The sequence below is a fragment of the Lagopus leucura genome, unplaced genomic scaffold (genome assembly GCF_019238085.1).
Source record: "Lagopus leucura isolate 7727_CA_CO unplaced genomic scaffold, USGS_WTPT01 Super-Scaffold_100159, whole genome shotgun sequence".
Classification (NCBI taxonomy): domain Eukaryota; kingdom Metazoa; phylum Chordata; class Aves; order Galliformes; family Phasianidae; genus Lagopus; species Lagopus leucura.
The window spans coordinates 35,372,568-35,398,855 of NW_024962335.1; the positions used below are offsets into that span (position 1 = coordinate 35,372,568).

The following is a 26,288-nucleotide window of genomic DNA, read 5'->3' on the forward strand; positions in this document are numbered from 1 at the left end:
CTGTTATCATTACAATGATACTAACAAGATGCCTTGTACCATTTCAGCTAAAGTCTAGAGCACTGCTTTGGACTGATACACAGAAAAACAACGTCAGTGTGTTTTTGAAGGAAACACTCGTGCTGTTTGCCCATCCAGCAACAGAGTTCTAAATTAAATGGTGTTCATTAATAACATCTTTTTGGTCTAATTCTTAATGAAACACCCAACACATTACAGCATTTAATGCCAAACTCCACTCAGCCACACCAGTGTCTGCCTAAAATAACTCCACCGATCTCAGCTTTTCAGTTCATGCTACTGTTTTGTTTCCTAGAAAACAGAACCCTCAACTATCTTCAAGAAATAGTAGAAGTTCAGAAAGTCTCTGCAGTTTAGTTACAACAGGATGTCATTATCATTCTCCTTTTTCATATGCTTGAAAATTTAAAGCTCAATTTTTTCATGCTTTAACTCAGACAGTGTCATTTTTTTTGAAAGCTCATTAAAATGTTCCAGTTGCCAAGCTAAGCAATCTCTCCACCTCCTTCATGCAGCGATGGGGTTTTAAAACACTTCTTTGCTCCTGAGTATCTCAAAAACAGTTTCAAATACCAGTAGCATGCAGTGTGGCCAGCTCAGAAGGTGTCTTTACATTCCTCATAGTGCCTGGGTAGCATATCAGGAAAACTTATTTTATTTACAAGTTGAGGCCAACTGCAAAATGTCAAAACTCCCCAGCACTTCCCACATGCAGCAGAACCCTGCAGCTCTCTACTGCAAGCTGTACAGGTCAGGAAGGACTCTCTTCCAGCTGCCCACAGGTTTCTGCAGGCTATCAAGAGGCAGGAAGGGGCAAGATCTTTTCCCTCTGCAGAACTGTGAACTTTGTAAGTTACCTTGCTTTTTTCACGCTGTGATGCTCTTGCAGCCTCCAAGCTCTAAATTCTTGGTATTCCCCAACCTACCTTTAGAAAACAACATCATTCACACAGCAATGATGAATTTATTGTGTCAATGCAAGAACAACTTCCAAGCAACAGAAATTAGGAAATCGGAGAACTGAAGCTTTTCACTCCATTTTAATTAAGACCCAGCATAAAGTATATTACAATAGTCTTTACTTTTCATTAACAAAGCCTTGAGCTAACTTTTACACAATCCAACCAGTACATTTTTCTCAACGATATATTTTACAGACAAGGCTGATGTTACCACCTATCATTTAGAGTGCCTGATAACTCTGAGACCCTGTTTTCAGCTGCTTTTCCCTGTCTCCCAAGCTTTAACAGGTGAGATAATTTTTCAGTCCTGGCTCCTAATTCCAAAACAGAAGTCATGGGGAACACATCTACCAAGTTGTTTCTGCCATTTCTAAATATCTGGCTAATGAAAAATATACTATTCTGCACAAGTTAACAATTATGGCTCCTTTCAGCTGATCTGAGACTTTGAATCTTGCAGGAGACAGATCGAATTACAGCCAGCTCTCCAAAAATGAGCATCTTCCAAACTTGGCCACATGTGAATATCTTGAAAAATTACAGCATATCTAAGTTCTTTAAACGTTTAAATGTTTGAGCAGCAAAATTATCTAGAAATCCCCTTTGTACCAGGGGTGCTCTCACTTAAGTAAGAAGCTTTTTAGTAGTCTGTGCTGCTGTGGGCTATGATCAGATGCAAAGAGAAGAAAGCTTTTCTCAGTGCCAACAGATTCTTGGAGAGGATGTGACTAGTAACATCCTAAGAATTCTTTGATATTTGGGAAGATTTTTTTTTTTTTTTTCCCTTCAAAGACATATAAGCTCAGCCAAATTTGGGAAGATTTTCACTGGGACAGAGCAAAAAGCACATTTTTGACCAAAACATCAGTAAAATTTCAAAGAAAAGGCACGATAAGTTTTTCAACAAGAAAAATTGTATCTTTTTTTTCTAACCATTTAGGAGCTACTAGGCTGTTCTGACAGGTATTTTCTTTCAAACTGAATCGATCAGGTTAAAACATTCAGAATGAGAAAAAGTTGTACAACCTGCACGGTACTGCAAAAAGGCCTTACATTAAGAAGCACTGGGATGCCTGAGAAAGCTTCCAGTATCTCCTATAAGAAAGAACATGAGCTTAAATACATACCTATAAACATCAAATGAACAGAATCCAAAAACGCTCCTAAAAGAGCAAAAAAATAAAAGCCATATATTCCTTCTCTGACATGATCTTGCATGATACGCCTGCAGCATTCTCTTAAAGTCAATTAACAAGGGTTCTGTTAGATGTAGAAGAAAGAAAATCCAAAGAGAAAGGCACCCTATTGTGACTTCTCATTTGTCCCTAAAAGCCTTCAAAAACAACCCTGGTATGCAAACAGAGCATGGGAAGAGCCAGGTTCTGCAACAGCTGGGATCCTCATTCAAGTACAGTCTCGAAGGTGGAACAGCAAGGCACCTGACAGTAACCAGAAAAAAAACACAAAAGGAGGTACAGTAGGTAAACCTGTGATTTTATCGCCTGTGGCTTTAATCGCCACCAAAACAAGCAACTATGTAAGCAAACAGCTGTGTCCAGCCTTGCTTGAGTATATAAATGTTATCCAAAAAGAGTCCCATGCAGCATGAACTGCAATAGCCTAGTCTAAATGTGAGTAAGGAGCAGATTGCCACAGCAAAGACTACATCAGAAAGCAATGATCAGATGCTGACAAGGTAAGGATAGGAAATGCCCTTCCCCGTACTGTGGAGGAATCCAGGTAAATGCAAGTGTTTTGCAAGATTCCAGTTATGTAGCCCGTGCGCCCCTTGCGTTGAGCCCGCTTACCCTCACCTAAAACTTGAGTATGATCAGCAGCATGTTGTCTCTGAAAGCCAGACTTGTCCACAATGAAGATGAGCTAGGAAAAAGATCCATGTGGCTGCATGGGGAAACTGAAGACTATCCTAAACAACTCCCTGACATCTCCAGAAAGACAGAACTCAATGGTTGATCAAAACCTACTAAATACAACAGAGAGAAACACGGCAGGACTACCCTAGCATCTCCCCTCTGACAAGTGAAAATAGTTTCAGACATTTATCTGGAGCGCACGGGTATGGAACATGGTCTAGTGATGGAAAAATTGCATCTTTAAAGTTCTCTGACTCAGACAACACTGGCTATTCTTAGAAGCCACGCAACTCCCCATCACCAACTTCAAAACAAGAACAGATGGTCTTTCCCTCATATTTAAATTAGATGAGTCCCAGGATGGGGTTTGAAATACAAGGACATAAATGGTTGTGGGGCATACATCAGTAAAAATGAGCATGAAAACAAGAAGCAGTCAAGGAGTCCATTTCACCTTGCTTTTCCATGTAACAAGCAAAATCAGGATAGTTCCAATCTTTCCAAAATTCCATAACATTCAGACTACTGGTAGTTCCACAAGCTCTCAATAGATAGCAGCAACAGTTTTCCTTATTATTAGGATATCCACGACTATTACCAAAAGCAGCACTCATATTAACAAGTCTCAAGTCTTTTATAAATCTTAGTCTTCCTTTATCCACTTTTCTCATGTCCACTCACATCTGTTAACTCGATATCTAGAGTCTAGAGTCCTTCCTGACATTTGCTGGATGCTGCATCCAAAACTTACCACATTACATCCAATCAAACACCCAAGTAGAAAATTTCAGTCAGCCAATAACTGCCAATTTTAATAACTGGTAATTCTTGTTTTCTAAATATATTAAGTGAACTTTATAGATTTTCTTGCTCTAAATGGAACAACCATACAAATGAGTGCTATGCATTACTTGCATAGGGCCATGAAGTCTGAACTGTTATATAGGATTCTTCTTGCGTGCTTCTGCTGTTTACTGCAATGTACCACCACTGTTCCTCCATGCCTATAAAAATGGCACAAAAAGGTAAATCACCTATGTGAAATTTTCACTTGAAATGAGTGTATATTTAATTTCAAAAGCTACATGATCTACATTACAAGCATTCAGAATTGGTAATGTTTCTTTTCCTTTGCAAAACTCACTTCCAACCAAAAGAAACGGGAAGACCTAGAAATGCACTTTAAAATTAGACTCAGCTCACCTAAAAAAAGAAAAAAACTGAAATTCTTCCCTTTCAGTTAAACTGGAATATTTTAGCCCAAATTTAGAACATTTGTTTAAAAAAAAAAACAAAAACCAAAAAACAACACAACAACAAAAAAAAAACACCAATTTGCTCTTCACAACGTTATTACAAATCTAATAATTGTACAGAATATCTACTCCACAAGCTGTAAGAGGATTTATGTTGAACACAGGTTAAGGATTAAGGGTTAAGGACACATTGGTAACTGATAGTTTTATGGTAAGTATTTTATTTGTGGCCTGCCTTCCATTAGGATTAAACTCAAACAACAGATTAAACTCATGTTTTCCACAGACCAAGGAACATGGATTTGCAGTAGCACAGACTCTACCTCCCATGGCCCACTACCAACGTAGCAATGTAACTGGAGAGTTACCACTCCTAGTAAAGGTGATCTGAGCATTCCCTTTTAGTCCTCCCAGCTCAGTCTATCATGCAGACCTGCCTGGTTTGCATTTCTTGTATGTACTCACTAAATCACTTTTCAGGCACTACTGAATCAATATCAGATTCACCTCCCTATTGACAAAAGGACTTCCTGACAATCTGAAGCATTAATTTCTTAAAATGAGTGCTCACAATGAGGTTAGAGACAGAAATCCAGACAGCTTGGGTCATACCCATCTCCTGCTATGCTGGCGCTGGAGGATTAGCTCAGTATTCTCCTCCTTTATGCCAAAGATTTTTGGAAGGTATCCCAGTGAGGGTCAGAACAGCAGTTTCAAGACTGGGAGCGCAGGCCTGCTGTTCCTGTGCACATACTAGTTTACCTTAAGCTATAGGGAGATGCTGTCTGCTATTCTACATCAGAGCCCTAGGGCACTAAAGGTGACTGCTCCCCTATAACAAGCCTCAGCATCAGTCACAGTGGATGGAGTAGGCCCAAGTACAAGATGAGGCAAAGCAGGCTCTACTCACAAAGCTGCTGAACAGAACATGATGATGAGGAGTGATTCCCATGAGGTCAAGGAGCTCTGGACATCCAGAGGTCTTCCAACAAGGTGTCCACTTGCAGTAGAACTCCCCCCTCCCCTTCACTCCACTGGGCTCTCAGGATCAGGCCCAGTTTGATGGACAGCTCAGTTTTTCCACAGGGTTCTCAGAAGTGAAACAAGAACAGGAATCCATGACACTCACCACATCTGTGCTTGTAATCTTGGCCAGAAAGTCTGTTAGGCTGTCACCAGAGAGCGATCTGTCCCCATCATCAAGCTGAAGGCCACAGATGGCTGCTCCCACACTTCCAGTTGCTATCATTGATGGTGGGTACATGGCAAAGTTAAAATCTGTAAGAACAGATCTGGGAATTAGTCCAAGCCCAGACCAGAAAAGCTGTAGAACAGAGGCATCAACATAAAAGCCACACCCAAGAGTAAAAACGTAGAAAAACTCCTTGGTCTGACTGAGCTCATTAGTCACACTACTCATCACAAGTAGTCAAAGGAGATGAAACAGATCAGCAAATTAAGATGGAAATGCAGTTTAGTCTTTTATTCTCATTGATGCATAAAGAAAATCTGGAAAATTTTCAACAGTCTTAGTTAAAAAAAAAAAAAAAGGAAAGAAGAGAAAGGCTTTCTGTAATCAACATCAGAAATTTGGATCTTAGTCACATTAGAGCTCCATGTATAAATAGAAAACTAACTGGAATAAGGTTTCAAAAACAATGAACTAAGATTTTAAATCACATCAAATTTAAAGACTTGATTAACTCAAGCATTTAAAGAGCTGTTTGGGAAAGAGATTTTAATTAACAATTCATCTTTACTACTCTATGTTCAGTACCTTTGCAATTAGCAAATGAGAATACTTACAGCTATGCCATCAAAGAAAAAACAAATGCCACATTTGTTTCTTAAAAAATAATAGTAACGACAAGTTGAAAGGCATTTCAAAAGTTGAAAGGCATTTCAAAACTTCTCACCTATCTGTGGAAATTAGGAGATAAATGAAAATTAAATTGAATGCTCTTGTGACCTTTATAAGGCAACCTTGTGTTTTATCCTGCTGTAGGCACTGGCTTACCTGTACTTCTTTCACCTAACATGATCCTCATTTTTTCTAGATTACAAATACCTTCCTAACATAAAACTTAGTTTGCAAGTTGTTTTAATCAGCAATAGCTCATTAATAAACCCTTCTCTACCAATTTTCCATTGGAGGAGGAGAAAGAAATCCAAGCAATATCTAGTACAAAAAAAAAAAAAAAAAAAAAAAAAAGAAAAGCTCTTGATGCATTCAGTCTACTTATACAGTCACATGGATACTAAAAACTGCACTTCTGCTTAGGACACGTGCCAAGTCTTCTCTATTTAGCTAGCATAAATACTGTAATTCTGATGATTTCTGTGTGACTGCAGAAGTTTTAAACAGAGCTTTTTCTCCCTCAGTCTCCCAAATGCTTAGGTGGCAGACAGTGGAACAGTTGTGGAGATGTCATACTGTTCTCCAGGCTAAAGTACGTCCCTGGCATCCACGAGGAACAGAGAAAACTGTGATTCTGGGGATAACATTTACCCACAGGGACAGGAGAATGGATGTCAGAACTAGGGAAATAAAGGAGAGCTGAAATCCTCACACAGACTTACCTGACTCATGAAGCCACTAAAAGACAACTACTTGCAGGTCACAGCTGCACAGAAATGACTCTTTCACACACAAAAGCTGAGCTCAGAAGACATCACACTCAGATACTTCTGAATGAGCAAATTCCCACTAACAGAACCAGTTAGTATGAACTATTATTATTACAAAAACAATAATTATACTGTAGTAGTGTATATATAGGAAAGCTGATGGACTTGACAATTTTTATATTGCCCTAATTAACAGTTAAGTCAGCAGGAGAGCCTTGACCCTTACTTGTCAGTACTGGACACAGTCCAGTGAGAGCTCATCTCAGTGCACATCACAAATCACAACACTAACGTTCAGAGAATTACAATTCCACCGTCAAAATCAGTGCTTCATATTTGCCTCACATAAATTCATCCTGCAGAGGAACCGCCCAGTCTGTAAATATATGGTGTAAACAAATAGTGCTGCCAGATACATATAGCACAAGCATTCCCAGAACATGCTATCCTCAGTGCTTCTGCCCATTACAGTTCTTTTTGAGCTATTCCCCAAGAATATGTAATAAATACAGTGAGATCTTAAGCAGAACTCACTACTTCTTCCGACAAGACATCTTGCTTGATGCTTGCTCAAAACAGCCTTTGCTTTTAAGACATCCTGTCTCTTCTCAGTTACTAGAGGGCCTAGGTCTTGAATCTGATGACTGTTGCAGCAGCTCATTCTTGCACAAACTCACCCACAGACTGGGCAGCTAGTGGCTCTGTGGAAGAAGCATGGGCCTCCAGTTTACAAAGTGCAACCATGAAAATCAGGAATGATTCCAGGACTCCAATAAACAGGTATTTTTGTAAAGTACATAAACATTTATATGTTTGAATGACTGTCCAGAAGGCTCTGGGAACTCCTAATTGGCAAGGCTGTACCTTGAATATTGTGTTCAGTTTTAGGACCCTCACTACAAGAAAGACATTGAGGCCCTGGAGCATGTTCAGAGAAGGGCAACAAAGCTGGTCTAGAGTGTGGAACACAAATATTACAAGGAGCAGCTGAGGGAACTGGGGTTGTTTAGTTTGGAGGAAGCTCAGATCACTGTCTCAACAATCTGAAAGGAGGTTGTAGCGAGGTGAGGGTTGGTCTCATTCTGCCAAGTAACTAACTAGTGATAGGACCAGAGGTAATGGTTTCAAGGTACACCAGGGAAGTTTGAGGTTGGATGTTCAGAAAAAAAAAACAAAAAAAAAACAACAAAAAAACCAACATTCTCAGAAAGGGTAGGGAGGTATTGGAACAGGCTGCCCAGGAAGATGTTACGGTCACCATTTTTGGAGTTTTCCAAGAAAAGGGCAGATGCAACACTGACTACATAATTTAGTGGAATGGTGGTGATGTGTTGATGATTGGACTAGATGATTTAAGTAGTCTTTCCAACCTTAATGATTCTATGATCATGGCCTTCCAATACTAAGAGAAAACTTGTAACAGGAGAAAATCCAACTGTTTTTTACACAGGTGGCTAGTGAGAGGACAAGGGGAAACGGTTTTAAACTAAAACAGGGGAGATTCACTGGGAGGGTGGTGAGGCACTAGAACACACTTGCCAGAGAAGCTGTGGATGTGCCCCACCAGAGGTGTTCAAGGCCAGGTTGTATGGGGCCCTGGGAAAACTGACCTAGCAGCTGACAGTCCTGCCCACAGAAAAGCGGAGTGGAACTAGATGATTTTTAAGGTCCCTTCCAAGCCATGCCATTCTGTAATTCATTCAGCCCCTGAAGCAAGTAAAAAATGTTTATAAAATTGAAAAATATTCAAGCAACATTTATGGGTCCCAAGAACATTTTCCCACAGAGTGACTCATGAGTGAATCCACTAATTTATACAGAAAGGAATTAGGGAAGGAGATATCTTCACAGATCTGCTTCCACTCTTGTACATGATGCAATTGCTTGGGTTTAGTGTCCCCAGGTTAAGCCCTCGACTGGGAACAATGAGTTCAGGCTCTTTGACTTCAGTACATTTCAAATCCAGACACAGCAAGTTGTCATGGGAGCTGATGGCATTACTGGCTGATAACATGCATAACAAAGTAGGCTGCGACACAATACCTGCTTAAGTACCTGTGAGAGTACTGACTTCTATTTGGCAAATCCTTTTGTTCATTAGCAGGAACAATGCCGTGCTTTACCAAGGAGGTGGTGGGATGCATCTCTAGTATTTGATTTTCAGACTTACCAAACTGCATTCTAATTATGCACAAGAACTAGGGAAATACCAGTGACAACAGATTTTCCACAATTTATTCCTCTTTCTTGCAATTTTCAGGTAAGACATTGTAAAAAAAAAATAAATAAATAACTCTTACAGAGTTTGGATGGTCTGTACAGTAGCTACAATGCAGCAGGTAAGAATAAAATGCCTCCACTGCAACCCAACATTCATGCCAGCAACAGGGAAACAGATCCTCCTGAAGGCCCAGACGCCCACATCCTTGTGAGTACTTCCACAACACAGCATTACTCAAGGTGTCTGGCAGGGAAGAAAAGAGTAATGGGGGATGCTTATGCTGTGCACCCAATGAATCACAAAATGTCAGTGACTGGAAGAGACCTGAAAGATTACCTAGTCCAATCCCCCTGGAGGAACAACTAGATTAGGTCACACAGGAATACGTCCAGGTGGGTTTTGAATGTCTCCAGAGAAGGAGACTCCACAACTTTTCTGGGCAGCGTGTTCCAGTGTTCTGTTACCCTTACTCCGAAGAAATTTTTTCCTCATATTTATGTGGAACCTCCTATGTTCCACTTGCAACCACTGCTCCTTGTCCTATCACCAGATGTCAAATCAATGCTCAGTACAGCTCAAGCCACATGTCCAGCATCCCCTTCGAACTTCCTTGGCTCCCGGAAGCTTACGTTAGGATCTCCATATTATGTGAACACTGGTTTTTCTTTTATACCTACAAGTTACGCACTCCCAAAAACCGTCTTCTAGGAAGCCAAATAAAAGAGCCACAGTGCCCCTGCCAACTAGCACTGCTGTAGGTCGGCTTCCACGTGGGGTCACATGAGAACATTTCTATGCCCAGTAACCTTGTTAGTTCCCTTAATGTCATTCATAATGCAAATGAGACAGCAAGCAAATGGCCAGAGGCCCAGACTGACTAAAGCTCAGCATCCTGAAAGTCTTACATTGCCTCTAGCTCTAAACTAACTTCCCTCCATAACAAGCACCATAAACTTGGCTATCAAAGCTACACATGCCCAGCCTTTGTTGTACAACAGGCAGCGATTTGTATCACTCGCCCCTATTTTTAGCATATTAATTAACTAATGCAACTGGTGAGGCAAGTGTCTCCAAATGGAGAGTGTGGCACCATTGTCTGAAGTCATCACCTCATCTTACGCTATTGAAAATCATGACAGTGACCCTCCTGCTGATATGAATTTAACCTGACATGCCCATAAAGGGATGGGGGTGGTGGTGGACCAATTTTGTGCACATGGTTCTCCAGATCACCCTGGACCCTATTAGTGCAGAAAGAGCTCATTGAAAGAAAAGAAGCCACATTGTGCTAGGCCACCTAGAGGGTTGAATAGAAAAAGCTGAGGAAAAGAGCAGGCAGTGGAACAAAGGCATTAATCAACATATTTCCATATTCAAACAAAGTAATAACTACGTGAAATGTTTTTCAAGGTGCAATGAAAGCAGAAGTATTAAGCACCATATCTGATGGGATGCAAAAGCCCTCCCCAAGTCTCTTACATTTTATCAAGAAATTCCAAACAAGCTTTTTTTACATGTAATTTTAGATTATAATCCCCATACCCCCATTCCTCAGTTATAACTCAAATCTTGCCATCCTTACAGGTAAACCCACCCCCAGACTTACAGGACAAAAGCTTGTCCTGACATTTAAGAAAAAAAATAAAAAAAATAAAATAAAATAAAATAAAATAAAAGGGAGGAGGGGATTTAAAACATTTGGCTTTTAGACATGTATTTTCACTTAAAACTCTTGCTGGTGCTGATAAAATCTGAATTAGAGAGAGAATCTTATAAAAAGAACTTCTTACAGGACACCCAAAATCAGGCTATGAGCTAGATCTCTCTTTCAGATGCACACATAACCCTGGCTAATGCAAACCCAGTGCCTGCTCTCAAGACATAGCACTGACTTTTAACTTTGCAACTCTACATCAAAATACAGAAGCCTTGCTGAAAGTAAGAGAGGTAGCACAACAATGTCTAGTCTAAGAAAATAGAAACATTCAAACACTTCAAGGAAATAAATGGCTTTTTAGAAAGCAGGATTTGTTTTGCCTTCTATTATCCCCAGGTAATAAGCACAGTGAACCATCCTCATCTCCAACTGTATCTTTTTTTTCCTTGAAAGATAATAAAAATCTAGTCCAACCTTGCACAACCCTTTGACTTCTACAGGCAATTTCAGGGCTGGAGAGAAAAAAAAAAAAAAAAAGTATAAGAAACAGCATCATTTGAACGACAGCCAGCTATGGACCAGACAGCCAGAACAAATCAGGGTACCTAGACAGACATTCTTCTTTCAAACAGTATGCTCTACACCAATGTATGCACATGCCAAGAGTGTTTTTTCTGCACATGCAGCAAATGTGACAAATAGTCAGGTACCCTGCGAAGAACAGTTGAGCTATTTTGCTGGCTCACTCCTGCAAGCAGATCCAGCGAACTTCACTATGTATCTAAATCAGGAAAATCAGAAGTTGGCAGTCAGACTAAACGATACAACCAGAGGCGGGAACTCAGAGTTGCCTGTGCAAGAAAATTGCTAGAAGGAAAAGTACATCAACACCACGCTGAACATCCTCACTGTGCCAAGATCAGGTGCAAACTCCACCTTCTTACAATGACCTCTGTTACTGCTCTGGCTGCAGGCCATTATTTTAACAGCCAGCATTCATCCCTAGAATTTGACAGAGGCATTTGCAGCTCTGCAAACAAACAGCACAGGAAACTCCTGTCTTGAAAACAGTTCTTAAGGATGGGAGAAAAGAAAATTTAAAGAATGGCGTGTTAAGTCCATCAGGAGAACAGAACGATGACAACCAACAATATCCATCTATAAACTGCTGTTTAAATGCTTACATCCCAATTTCACCTAGCCTTGAACTTTATCCAGCCAGTGATATTACCATGAGGAAAAGCATGAATTTTCATTTTAGGAGATAAGTTTAAAAACAAAAAAAATCATAGGAAAACAATATACGCAATGCTTTTGATTCTTGCCTGGTTTGATCCAAGTGCATGCACTTTCTATCAGCTGCTTTCAAAAAAAAAGCACATGAACACTCGTGCACGTGCTTTTTTGAATGCAGTTGGTAGATTCTTTTTTCCTCGTGCTTTTGTACTTCACAATGCACAGAATTTTTTTCCCCAGTGTTAACTATTACTGCTTTTAAAGGCATAATCAGCTGACTCCTTAGCACTTCAAAAAATGTTACACCAGTGCCAAGTATAACCAAAGAAAAGATTATTAAGTAAAATAGGATGCAGATGTAAGTGCTCCTTTCCTTCGAGGTAGGTGGGAGGGCAGACATTTAATTCTACTCATGGGCTATAGTAATGCTAAAAAGATTGGCCTTGGTATGAATGTATTTAAACCATCCTAGATGCTAATGATATCTCACAACCCAAGTGAGATAAAGACTGGAAAACATGCTGAGCACTTTACATAAGCAAGTATATGAGCACTCAACACAACACGCTCATTAGTTGATGATAAACTATTTCTGAACAACTATTTTTTATGATTATTTTAATTTGTTCTACAAATTCAATATGATAACTTAATCAAGATCATGATTACATTTAGCACTTAAGCCATCAGAAGGTCAGAACTGCAACAGGTAGGAAGAACAGTAACTTATCTGACAGCACAGGAATTCTGCCAGCATATGTCAGCAAAGGCTCTTTTCCTTCATCTTCTTCCGCCTCATCCTCCCCAGTCAGATGGTTCTGCAACTTAAGGAGTGGTTCTGCCCACTCAAGTACACCCCAGGCCCTGCCTACTTGCTGATGGACCAGTAATGGCTTTTGCAGCTTCACTCTGACAGAGAGCTTGATATACTAATATGAACTGACCTTCCCAGGAACAAGCAAACTGTCTTTTGCCTAGCAATAAAATCATGAGTATTATTCTTTCTTCTGACACGTGTCATGCAAGAACTATTTATGCAACTACTATTACTTCACAACACTTATTTTCCTTCTATGAGTCTGATCCACTTAAAGTCTCTGTGGACTTTTTTTTTTTTTCCTCTCTCTGTGAAGAGCAGATCCCAACTAAAACATGTAGTGCATTTCACGTTCTGCAGGGACCGAACCTAAAACGTCTCACATTGGCTAAAAAGGAAAGAATGCACAGCACATTGCCCAGCAGGAGTCCTGAGAACCTCTTGGTGTTACACAGCATTCCATGCGGTTATCCTCCAGGTCACCAGGATTAGGGGAGTAATTGCAGTCTTTGCTCACACAACACTTCCATTGCATTGATTTTCACAGAACTTCTGTCCGATTTGGTCCAGAAGTAAACAAACAAAGACCCACACACGAGGGGGAGGGAACAGCAAACACCACGTTTCACCCCTTTTAGCTTTCAAGCATAGACGGTTAAAGCCCCAGAAACAGTGGGCAGATATCTAGCACACACTACAAAACTGGCTTAAAACTGAAATACAAAAGCAAAAGTCCATACAAAAGAGATGAGTCTAGAGATCTATACAGTTGCCTTCTGTCTCTGAAAATCTGCAGCGCTTTCTGCTTTCAAGTTTTATACACCATTCACATAAAATGCCGAAAATCTGCTCATTGTTATTAGCTTCTCCATTGCTGCCTGTGCCCAGAAATGCACAGTTCCTCTTACTGGAAGCCTGGTTTGCCTCTCCTCCCTCAAAATCCATTCCTTCGCCAGTCCATAGACACAAAAAGCTATCCTCTGCCAAAACAGTGCCATGTACAGCCTCCATCGTGACAGCTTAGCACAGGAAAGCTGTCAGACATCTCTAATGCTGCACAACCTAAAAGAAGAAAGAATAAAAGGGAAGCTGAAGTGGTGGAAACGAGGAACAAACGGTCTTCCTCCTGTCTCCAATGTGGCAAGTCAGGTATATAGCTCTGCAGTCAGGACATTTCCTGCTCCTCCAGGTACAACTCTGCAACTTGAAACACATGAAATGGGCCCATGGCATGAACAATGAAGGATAAAAAGTTACTAACAGATATAGCTAGGATAAGAGCGGTAAAGAGATGTGACTCTGGAGGTCAAAATAATGATTTCTCTTGGGCTTGCAAATAAGTAGGATCCTCTTAATCTGAAACAGAGGTAAGCATCTGGTTTTACTATACAGTAAATGCAGAGAGTCTGTTTGCAGCTCTCAGTGCCTTTAAGATTCACAAGATTCCTGAAGAAGATTTTAGCTTACAGCAGTAGCCACTAGCAGGGTAAGAAAATGAATGATGTTGTGAAAGACAAGCATGTGTCAGCACATGCTGACACATCTGAACGCTGTTACTGTGCAGTGAGTGAGTGAAGCAGCTTCAAGAAAGCTGTCCTATGTACAGTCAGTTCCCAGACAAAAGACTATGCTCTCCCTCACTTAGCAGTATCCTGCTGGCACAGATGCTTTACAAACACAGGCAGACCTAGTCCAGGGGTGTTCTTCACTGCCAGACACTTCCAGAGGAGAACGAGGCTTCAGAAAGCACTGCAACAGTAGGGCAGGGGAAAGAGAAAACCTCTTGTTCAGAGAATATGCTTCTGTCTTGCCTAGAAGTAGTATGTTCAGATGGAACTAACAGCAAGGAGGGTCACGCTCCAGTTTAAGTCATGCTCATGTGAATCGTTACTCACTACAATGAATGGGGAGAGAGGCACAGAGAGAAAAATGCAGAGACTGAAAAACTACTGGAGAGCAGAAGTCGTCACACCGAGATGAATCAGGACGTAAAACGAGAGACACTACTGAGCTCAGGACTGAAGCCATTAGCCAACCATTAAGACCAGGTCTAGTAATGCTTAAGAACCAAAACAGGCTCGACACATGCATGGAAGGAGCAAGGGAAAAGTCTGTCATGTCACGTCATATGTCAAAGGAGGTCATCTAGCTGAAAGAATGCAAATGGAGAAACGAAACAGGCTTAATCCAAGCTGGTAGAGAGCAGAAGCTCTCAGGGAGAAAGGGAAAGAAGAAATAGAGTGGCTGATGAAGAAAGCTCCATAACAAATAAGAGAAAAAAAGGAAATAACAACTGGATCTGGAAATAAGATTGGTAAGAAGGGTCTTTTTTTCACATAGGAGAGTAAGAACAGCATTGAAAAGAGTAGGGTAGCATTAAGTGGGCAGGGAGAGAATGCAAAGCCAGTATGAAGCTGATGTAATCGATTAATTTTAAAGTAAAATGCTAATTAGGCCAGAGATATCTGATGGCTTACCAAGATTGATCCTGTAGATTTGGAGCAGTATTTCTAATGAGCTCCATGTCCTTCTGCCTGAAAGGGATCACACAACAGTGGGAAAAAAAGGGAAAGCTACAGCACTGCAGTAACTGAAATGTTAATCACCCTAAAGCAGTCCAAATTAGCATTCTTTAAAACATATCAGCTGAGGTAGCAAAAACTGGCCTACATTGTAAAAACAGTCTCTACATCTCAAACACCAAAAAGCAGGCATATTGGTAAGCAGTTATGCATCTGTATTACCCAAAAGCTGTAGCTGATGTTCCTTTTCCCTCTGTAAATACCCAGTGGGAAGTGACTCTCTCGTAACTGCACATCAAGTTCCCATCACAAAAGACTAAGCATATCAAACTGTAGAGAACCTACACATTAAGTCATGTACTACCCCAAAACACCCCTGTAAAACATAGCATGCTGCCCATCCGCTCCAGATTTAGCTCCTGTGAAAGTCTAATATGGTTAATCCTTCCAATGAAAATTAGGGTACATTTAGCTTTTGTATACAAAAAAAAAAAAAAAAAAAAAAAAAAAAAAAAAAAAAAAAAACAGAAAAAAACCCAGAATCTTACAGATAAATATCAAGTAATTGTTTCCATGGAATAGAGATTTTTGCTCTTACATAACACTTCAGAAACTATGTACAACCAAACACAAGAAAAAAGGAAAACAGTGGTTCCTTACAAAAGGAGTACTTTCACTGCTTACTTGAAAACAAGCTTGAGAAAGAATCCTAATGTTCTGGGTTGTTTTTTTTTTTTTTTTAAAATTACTTCTAACATTTGCATTCCCTGTGCTTCAGTAACGTAACAGGCACATTAACTGGACAGGGTCCAGTTAAAGTTATAACACTTGTCATTAGCCCAAATGTTATGTGATGTTATGAATGTTATGTCGTGACAGCTTCTACTACTTTGGCTATCCCGTATCTGTTTGTACAAACAACCCGTGGCCCTTTGAAAAGTGTAGTGAATCGGGCAAAACAGAAAATCACACTAATTCAGCCTTACTGGCACCATGTGTTAGACAGCAGGTACAGAACTGCCGGCACTTTACAGCTCCCTGTTACAAGATCATCAATACACAGCACAAAGGCTTATTTGCAAACAGTCCCAAGAGCAAGAACAGCTCTTTCCACACCACAATAAGGATCCAGAGACGAAAAGTCTTTGTGCCACCAGCAACTCATCTTTCCATCACATCACATGCAGGCATACCCAGAGCACCTTAGCCTACCTGTGGCACAAAGGGCAATGAACGTTTGTGCATGCTTTCGGATCAAAACCAACTTGTCTTTAGGTAGAGGCAGCTTCCGTAGAATGTGCTCAATGAAATCATGCGGGGTGACAGCTGCAAGGTTCCACTTCAACTTCCCCAGTACCACGAGCTCCCATTCCTGCAGGGGGTTAGGGTGGAGAAGACAAGCCGTAAGCAACCTGCAGAAAACACTTTACTTCTCTGATTGTAATTATATCACTACTAAATTGGTTTTGCTCAAACTTTTTTTTTTTTTTTTCAGTGTGCTCCTACTGCTTTGAAGCTGTTTACTTCATTCTCCACTCCCCATCCCCCCCATCAACGCTGGAAAAGTTAAACTGTACTGAAAATAATGAGACTTGGCAGCTCCAACCAAGATTTTACTCTTTCTGTATTGTGTTGAATGCCCACCCAGAAAGTTTAGCCTGCAATTACATTCTGACAAGGTCACTGTGGTCCTTTCCTAGTAACTTCTTTTAAATGGCTATAGTTACTCCTTCTTATCATTTAAGGTCCTAGGGATAATGACACAAAAATAATTCACACTCCCTTTCAAAATGGGGGAAATACATTTGATGGCATTCTTTCCAAAAGTGTAGTAAAAAGTTCCTGCAGACAAACCTGGTGGTGCTTAAAGTTCTGCAGAAAGAAAACGCTCATTAACACAGTCAAGAAGTAGCCTATTTTTAGGGTAAATTATAAACCAATAAATAATGTAGGATCTAACCCCACATTATTTGCATGCCCCAAACTCCAAGTGAAATCAAAGGAAAACTTGGGTGGGTATGTAATTACTGGCCATTCACTACAATGTGACACAGAAGAGATACCTCATCAACAAATGTGACCCTCTTCGCAGGGCTCATATCTACATTTGTAAACGTTTAAAATAAAGTTTTGAATACCTTTCAGCGCCCCAGACTGTGAACAAAACTCAGGCCTCAGCCTTGTCCCTGTCTCACGCAACAACTATCAGTCATTAACTAAATTCCATGCCCTGATTCTTGAGTCTTAATAATGCGTTAGCCTGATGGAACCCAGCATAGCAGGATGCCCCAGCTAAGTTTGTAGAGTTTCCAAGCCAAAAAAAAAAAAAAAAACCAAAAAAATAAAAGTCCTTTAATTTTGCAGTCGAGGAGACGTCAATAAGGGTTGCTGAGAAACCATAAACATGGACCCTACAATGCAATTTCTGCAGCCATTTCTCTGAATAGATGCCTGCTGTAACAGCAAGTTACTTTCCTATAGACATTCCTCCTGGATTACAGCAAAGCTCACCATAGCTTGGAAATCTCATGTTCATGTAGGTAACAGAGCCTATAAATGTTTTTGTTTTTCTTCTCTTTCTCAGCTCATGAAACATTTGAACAAAATGGCAATTTATGTAAGCTGAGGACCAGTAATGGGTCCAAACACAACTAACGGGACAGATTCTGATAGGGAAAAGCATAGAAGGCTATGCAGGGAAGTTCTTAAAACAGGCTTCAATCAATGTGACATAAGAAGAGGTACATTATCACTTCCTTCTCACATGGGACATGACATATCCTGGGGCAGCCAACACCATCTATGGGACATCTGTGACAGCTGTACCAGGGCGTGCAGCCCACAGCCCCTTATTCTACAGATGAGTGAGTTCCCGGCCCCTCCCTGGGGGAATTCTCACTGGCCTCACCAAGTGATTAATTCTGGTGAGATTCAGCTTGCTACACGTAACCAATAGTTCCATGACAAAAAATCTGAGCAATACATCTCACGTACTGGCCCAACACTCGTCTAGTACTCTGTGAATGTTAGTTATTCCAACAAACAACTATGATTCTGCTTCCACCCTTCCTATGTCTATTTTCACCTTGAAGTCTCCAACATCAGTACCAGACAGGCCTGTTAACTTATAGCGTTTAACCAAGCTCAATTTTCACCTCGGAGATAACTGGAAACCAGACCTGCAAGAACAAAGACACAACTTCCTCAACTGTAACAGCACTTAAGGCCAACCCCTATCGGCCACACAGTACCTGGCACCTCAACCTTCCTCGATGACATCCTGCAGCCAAAGTCCCCTCTTGCTGCAGAACGAAAGCAACCGCACTGCCTCTAACCAGCGCCTCTAACCGCAGCACCAGGTGGTACTTCTGCAAGACCCCGGAGGGCAGATGGCTGCATCTCCCTGCACCGCGCAAGGCCGGCAGGCAGCAGTCGGGGAGCTGGGCGGCCTGGCAGCGCTTCAAGGGATGAAGTCATGCCCGGTTCCGCGTGTCTGCCACCAGGTGGCGAGGAAGCGCCACGCTGAACCGCGCAGCGCCGGTGGCCCCGCGGTGCACGTGTGCGCCCGCGGCCCCGGGGAAAAGGCCCTGCGGCGAGAGCCCGGCGCCAGGGTGCAAGGCGTGCGCGCTCGGCAGCTCCGGCCGCCAGCGCGCCAGACAGCGGCACAGTAAAGGGGAGCTGGATACCGCGTGGCGTACAGCTGCGAAGGAGCCAGAGGCGGTGACGGTGACCCCCCCCTGCAGTCCCGCCCATCGGGCATAGCACGCCCGCAGTTTTGGGTCGATCCCTCTGAGTCACGTGGGTGCCTCTAGCACATTTGACAATTCGCAGAAGAGCGCGTGGGGGAAAAAAAAAAAAAAAAAAAAAAACAAAACACAGTGGAAAGCGTGATTTTCAAAGAGGGGTGGGCAACAGAGTGGCACGAGTGCCGACTTACTGGGGTGGGGGGGAAAGAAGGAGAAAAGCAGAGAAGGCTGTCAGCGAGTGCTGATGCAGAGAGCGGATGTGCTTGAGGCGTAAGGGGGCTGCTTACCAGCAGCTCTTGGGGTTTGATGGAATTGTCCGTGTATATGCAAAGCTTCTCTGCTGTGAGGGGGATTGTCTCTTTTAGCTTGGAGGCCAGGAACATGCACACTGCCCCCAGTAGCTGCAGATGGCACTTTCGAGTGGGCACCACAGCTAAGAATCTGTCCAAGTAATTCATAGCCAGAGGGAAAACTTCTTCTTCACACTTCTGTTCTTCACAGACCTGCAGGCGAGTAGCACGGGTAGGGGGGAGAAAGAGACAAGTAAAAAAATAAACAAATGACTAATCCCACAAAACATACTAGTACCTTGGCACTTCAGCCCCTCCTGATTTTCTTTATCGGGGAGCTAAATTCTGGGGGAGGGGGATACCTCTGGAGAGGCTGGGAAGGCTTGTCAATCGGCTTTCACATTCCTTTAGTCCATTGAATGAGAAATGAATTCAAGACACTGTGTGGGAGAGCAGAAAAGCCTCATCCAGCTGCAAGCTAGCAGCCTCCGAGATTTTTTTTTCAGTAATTTCGTCATATTTTCAAAAAATCGATAAAAATATCTGAGCCTCTCCAAGGGTCCTAGTTTTGGTGCTGGTAGCATCCCGGGGCGGTCCCCCATCGTTTCCGACAATTGCAAAAATTCCCCCGGGGGGCATCCTCCAGACCCACGCCCGTAAGTCGTCCCGGGGGGGGGGAAGGAAGGCCGGGAGAAACGCAGCAAGGGCGAGCTGGGGTGGGGAGAGGCTGAGCAGCTAGAACGCAGAGGAGACAGAAAAAATTATTTCAAAAATTTACCAAAAATCGGAGCCGGCAAGAAAACGCGCCAAATCGCACATGAAAACAGGGCATGGGGTCCGGTACTCAACCCAGGGAGCTAAGGGGGAAGGTCTGGTAAAAATCCACCCCCTAGAGATCAAAAGGGGCAAATCAGGACGGTGGGGCCAGGGCAAGGCAGTTAAATCCGCGGGGCTCCGGCCCACGATCGCCCTGCGCTCTTCCCAGCAGCCCCCGGCCACGTTGCGGTCCCGGGGCGTGGCGGCAGGGTGCTTCGGGGTGCCCCTTCTTTGGAAGGAATGGGAAGACGGGCTGAGCGCCTCCGAGCAGTTGCATGCAGCTCAATATGGCGAAAAAAAAGGCACGTCTTAACCAGTGCATACGTGGTCGTAAAATACTTGCCGAGTAAAACGTGGGGGGCACTCCTCACCCTCCGTCCCTTGCCCTGCCCTGGCTCCCTTTTCCCAAAAGGTCCTCAATCCCAGGCGCTCGCAGCCGGAGACGGCTCATCTTTTTACTTGCAAATGACTTTTCCAACCTCCCCCCCCATCCCTTCCTCCCCTCTCGGCACCCCGCTTTGAGCGGCGGCAGCCCCAGGCAGGGCCATTTCACTTCGAGGACTGGGGGATGCTCGAAGCCCCTGCCCCCACCTCAACCCGACGGGTGCTGGGCAGGCTCTGTAGGTGGAGTTAAAAGGCGAGAAAACAGAAACATACACAAAAAGTACAATCCACCGCTACCGGAGGGGTAAATGGGTGTGGGGGGGTGAGAGGACGGGACAGCCGTAGGTGCTGCTCGCGGGTCTGCCTGCACCAACCTCCAGCATCCAAGTGGCCACCATCCTCCTCATGAAGGGCTGGATGTCCTTCTGCACGCACTTGAAGTAGGAGCACTGGGGCAGATACCGCTCCTCTATCGTCAGTAAGTTGTGCAAAACACGGTCGTCGTAGAGCAAGCTCGGGTCCGGCAAAGCTCTTCTCATGGGATCCACCTCGCAGCACAGCAACTCCATGTTCCCAAAGCGATCTCCCTCTTACTCTGATGGAAAAGTTTTCACGGGGGGGAGAGGGGGGAGGTTGGAGGAGGGGGGGGAGAAGGAAGGGGGTGGGGAAAGAAGAAGGATAAAGGAGGAGGGCGGCGGCGTTTCTAGCCCGTTCCTGCCTCCCTTAAAGTTCGTTTGTCCTTCTCTCTTGATTTCTAGCCTAAAGTTGAAGCGAAGTGACGCAAACCACTAGGGCAGGCAGCTCTCGTTATTATGGAGCACTGCAGCTGGTCAGGCGTAACATCAAACGCGGGTCGCTGTTGGGTTTTTTGTGTGTGTTTTTTTCTTTTCCACTCTATAAGCTAACAAGGAACCCGGAGGCCCTCGAACAGGGAGACACATTCACAAACGTCAGTTTCTCTCTCCTTTTTTTTTTTTTTTTTTTTTTTTTTTTTTTTTACAGCGGCCGAACCGAACTTGTTCCACACTTTCCTTCTCCAGGAGCCTGCCTGAATATCTGTACTCCCCTTTTCTGAGAAGCCATGGGCTCCCCCCGCACCCACAGACACTACATGGTTTGTACGCGAAATGCCCTGGTTTGGGTCAGCGCCAGATGCGCGTCCCGGCTCCCCAGGCGCCTTACCCACTCCTCCCCCTTATACACCCTGACTACGCAGCCATGGGGGCAGAACCTGTTAACTGCAGCCTAACAGCAAACGCGGAAGAAGAGCTCCTTGAAGGGTGAGCGTTCGGCAGCGTTTTCAGGGCGAAATGTAGCGATAATCACACTGTTACTTTCTCCGCTCCATTTCTAGCAGGCGAGCTGCTTTAGCAGCGCACAGTCACAGCGATACAACTTTTAGGAAATGTCGCGGGTGGAGAAGGGAGGGCCGGATGGGGGCAGGGACAGTCCCGCACCGTGCGATTTCACCCCTCCTCACGCCAGCCATGCTCGCCGCTGCCGCCGAGTGCAGCCCACCGTCCGCGGCACGTGGCCGACCGCTCACGCTTCATGTCCGCTTTCTGCACGAACCACCTGCCCCAGCCCGCACCTCGCTGCCTCGCCTACCTCTCGGCCGGCGCAAAGCAGCCGCCTGGAAAATGTGTCAACTTTGTGAAGCCTGTGCTGCAGCCTGCTGCGAGGCTGAGGCTCCCGAGGGAGAAGGAGCCGCCCACCGCCGGAGCCGAGCTCCTGGGGCGCGGAGGCGGCCCCGAGGTGCGTGCGGATAGCACGCTGCCGGCAACCGCCCCCACTCCCCTGCGTTGGCTGCTGGTAGGGAAATACCGCCTTAAAAGTGCGAGTGTGGAGTTTAGGGCGCCGCTTCCCCTCCCTCTATTTGCATAGCCAATGGCTCTGGGGCTCTCGCTGCTGCGCGCTCATTGTTACCGGGCAGATTGGATCTTAAGGACGCGTGCTGCCCGATATGGAAAGCAGCCCGAGTGGGCTGGGGGCGAGGTGCAGCTCTTTACCTGGCCGTGCCGGCGGCCCTGGAGCTGCAAGTGGTCAGGGGGGCCCTTTCCAGCTCTCGCTCCTCCGCAGTGGACCAGGAGGAAGAGAGGGAGGGAGGGATGGCATCCCTGGGTTGCATTTCTTCGGGGTGCAGTCACCGAGGCTCCTCTGCAACACCGGTAGGGATGGCCCCGTAGACAGCGTTCTCTTTTGCTCCCATAAAACAAGCGGGGGTCCCATCCCGCGACCCTTCACCTAACGGTAGGCAGCCGGGCCCTCCGCGCGCTGCTGCCGGCATTTTCCCCACGAAATAATTTGCGCGTCTCCCTCTCCTCGCCCCGTCCATGAAGTGAGGGGAGCTTTCAGGCACAGGAGGAACACGGCGGCTGCGGGCATCGTGTGCGGCCCCTTTATTCTTCAAGACGAGTACTCACCGCGCGCTTGGGCAGGGATTCGCCTGCCCGAGGTTGCGTTGTACGACGGTGAGGGGTCCGCCTGTACGTCGGGAGTGGCCAGCAGCGATGTGCTGCGGCGCGTTGAGCACCGCAATGAAAGGCTGTTTAACTTCCACCATTCATTTCCCCTTCCTAACTACTCCTGTAAACAGGGAGCGTGTTGTGTCAGCCTAAGTTTTCCTTCTCCAAACTTAAATTCCTAAGTGCTCCCGTCTGACTTTGTAGCCCGACAGTGCAGCGTTTGTGATTTATGCAGGTTTCGAGGGGCAGGATGACGAGTATTCTAACTGTTCGGCACCGACTTTCTGAAGTGGAGTGATGTCCGGGGTACGGAGAGGACCTGGGGAGCCTTGGGAACCATGCGCCTCACTACAGGGAGGCCGTCACGACCCGCCAGAGAGTCCTGCCTCCCCACCGTTTTGGTTGGGGGAGGGCCCAATTAAAAGAAATATAAATCGCTAAGTCAGTCCACGGAAGCATTTCAGCCCCACACGTGGACGTGTCGCAGATCTGCAGCCACGTCGGGGTAAAAAAAAAAAAAAAAAAAAAAATCACCCTCCCCTTATCCCCCAACCCCCTCCCCCCCCCAAAAAAAACCTCGGTGCCACGGCTTTTAAGGTCACTAACCGTTCGCAAACGGAAAACGCCGGTCCTCTGAAATGAGACCGCACTGCAGGAAGCCGGGGCGATGGCGGGGAGCCCCAGTGGGCCGGGGCGATGCCCAACCGGCGCCGCTGGCTGCGGTATACGCGACGCCGCCGCTTCGCCTTGTCCCCGCGTCCACGTGTGCTGCCGGGCGCGTTTGGAGACAACAGATGTTTTTACATGGAGAGATTACCGAGTGCCGCATGTTAAATACCGCTCGCCCTTCAGGGAAAAAAAAAAAAAAAACACCCAAACAAACAAACAAAAACCCACACACAAACTTTTCTCCTTTTGCCGAGCTACTTAAAGGTATACGTCAGCGAAGTGAACCCCGCCGGCGTGTTCTCGGTGCGGTGCAGCAGTGTGTCAGATCCGCGGGACGGGACGAACAGACCCCAGCTCGTCGTTTCAGGTGATTGGTTCGGTGTTACGGCTACCGATTACCCGATTCCTGATCAGTTTTCATGAAGTCAGTAACACGTAACTGCGTTTTATCAATGTCACCCTAAGAGCGCTGTAAAACACTGTGACTCTTTCATTATTATTATTATTATTGTAGATATACCCTTATTTCGTCATTAATTCCACTTATTTTATTTGTTTTCTTTGGAAAATCCAAAAAAAAAAAAAAACCCCTCTTGAAAATGCTTCAGAGGATGGATGGTATCGTATCAAGTTTTGTTCTTGAGTCACAGATTAGTAGGAACAGTGCATGCATGCTGGGTGGACACAAGATTTTTGTTTGTTTATTGGAAATAAGTATTCCCTTGCAGTGCTTGAAACCTGAAGACTGGAGTGTGAAACATGAGAATCTGAAAGTGAAACCGACTGGAAGGCAGGAAAAAAAAAGAAGAAAAAAAAAAAAAACACAACCAAAAACAGAAACAGATGAATGTATTTCCACTTTCCATGCTGAGGAAAGCCCCAGAAGCAAACACCATATATAATAAAATATGCTTTAGATTTGAAAGAAAATTATTCCAGCTGCGGTCACTGGATACAGCCTATCTTGGTATTTTTTTTTTTCTTCCCCCTTTTTCTTTAATATCTGATTATTATCTACTTAATTGTAAAATTCATGTTGTGCATTCAGTGGGAACAAAGTGATATAATTCACTCTTTCCTTTGGTTTCTGATTAAAGGTTGGAAAGGGATTTGTATCCTGCAGGAACTGCTGCACGTTGCCTATGTATTTTCAAGGAGTCATTTCCAACTGTAAGTGCAAATTGAATCACTGTAGATCTGTCTAGTTGGAGCTTTATCATTAACTGCCCCTTCAAACAACATAATTGCCAAGCAGGTGAAATATGTCCTGTAATAATACTTGCTTTTAGATTGTCATTTTATGCAGACAAAACAGTTACAGCTTTAATAGGTTCTGAGTGATGATTGGCATATTTTTAATTCCCTTCTTTTTTATGCAGTTTCTTCATTATCCTTTCTTATTCCTTAATTTTAACTTTTTCAGAGTAGTAATTATAAAACGTGTTTGTGCAGTGCAGAGTACAAGCAGCTCTCAACTCCATTTTTAAATGTCGTTAATAGCTGAGATTGGAAAGGATTCAAAAAAACAAAAGCAAAAATAAAAACAAAAACAAAAACAAAAAAACCTCAAAGAATGATCACACGCCTGGAAATGATGTTTTAATCTTGAATACTGTAAATTCGTCACTGTTAGCCCAAGGACGTTCCCAGGTCTGACATGAACATGAGCTGAGAGAAAAGTAGGAAAAAAATAGGAAAGTCAAGGATATGGTAGCACATTTAGGCTAACAAGAGAGCGAACTCTGCAAGTTTAATTCTTCTATTTTTAATTTAGGGTTGTATCATTAATGTTAAGTGGGGTTAAAGTCCAGAAAGTGTATTCTACAATAAATAGCAACCAGAGTGGAAGCAGGCTTTACTACATGACCGGTATTACAGAAGAAAATCAGATACATAATCCCCATGATGTATTCTGGCCATATAATTATCAGATCTGTGACTCTGTATAGAACTTATCTCTGGTAAGACAGGTACGCACATAACTGGGGCAGAATCTTTCAGTTTTTCTGGAGGAAAGGAAATGTCTGCTTCAACTAGGGGTCTAGAATTATGATTTTTCTCACTATGTGGGATACTGTGGGAAATTTTTGTACTCCTTAACTCTCAGGGTGACACAGCCTTACCTTGCAGGAATGCCACACGCTTTCCAGTGAATGCTGCAGACTTGATCTGCTTTATGATGAACTCAGTTATAAGGCTGTCATTCTTTTACAGGGAGCAGGAACGTGTAACAGGTACTTCCTACATGCCAGGAAATCAATTGAAATACAGAGCACTTGACATTTGTACAGGATCAGGCCCCTGGTATGCAGAAACTTACATAAACTCTATTTTGTTTTTGTTAAGTACTGTGGGGAAAAGGTTAGATTTGGAGGTGAGACTTCAAAGAACAAGAATAGTTCTGATGAATTACAGGTATGGACAATTGATATCTTTTTCATCATTAACAATAGTATGAAAGGTACTAACTACAACATAACATTTTTTTCTTTTTTTCTTGGTCTGCTTTTGAATAAGTTTGCATTTTCTTGCTTAAAATTTACTTTACTGTTATTAACCTTTTGCATCCCATTGTGTGATTTCTATGCTTCCAGGTTGTTTTTATCAGTTCATAGTTCAAAGATGGCTTCAAGATTAAATGCATAATCTTATTTTCTTTCCAGACTGGAAGGAGAGCTTAATAAAAGATTCTCTGACCCCTAGTCTTCAGCTGATCCCTAATTT

The 26,288-nt window shown here is 43.7% G+C and overlaps 1 protein-coding gene across 5 annotated transcripts in view; it reads right to left on the bottom strand.

Annotated features, from left to right (window-relative positions):
• Positions 1-22,229, bottom strand: part of CCND2 (cyclin D2) — a 39,464-nt gene extending 17,235 nt beyond the window's left edge. The window contains exons 1-7 of one of the 5 annotated variants that reach the window (XR_006182017.1): positions 22,039-22,228; positions 20,805-21,025; positions 19,228-19,443; positions 16,407-16,566; positions 15,150-15,206; positions 5,243-5,391; positions 3,769-3,861 (exon numbers count right to left, since the gene is read on the bottom strand). Coding sequence is in view for 4 of the 5 variants with exons in the window: in XM_042889382.1 (XP_042745316.1) it covers positions 2,384-2,422; positions 5,243-5,391; positions 15,150-15,206; positions 16,407-16,566; positions 19,228-19,443; positions 20,805-20,999 (816 nt within the window). In the remaining variant the exon portion in view is untranslated. Of the gene's footprint in view, positions 1-965; positions 3,862-5,242; positions 5,392-15,149; positions 15,207-16,406; positions 16,567-19,227; positions 19,444-20,804; positions 21,026-22,038 lie in introns of those variants that run through there. The other 4 variants (XM_042889382.1, XM_042889383.1, XM_042889380.1 and 1 more) reach the window with 4 other exon arrangements.
• Positions 22,230-26,288: the final 4,059 nt, after the last annotated feature.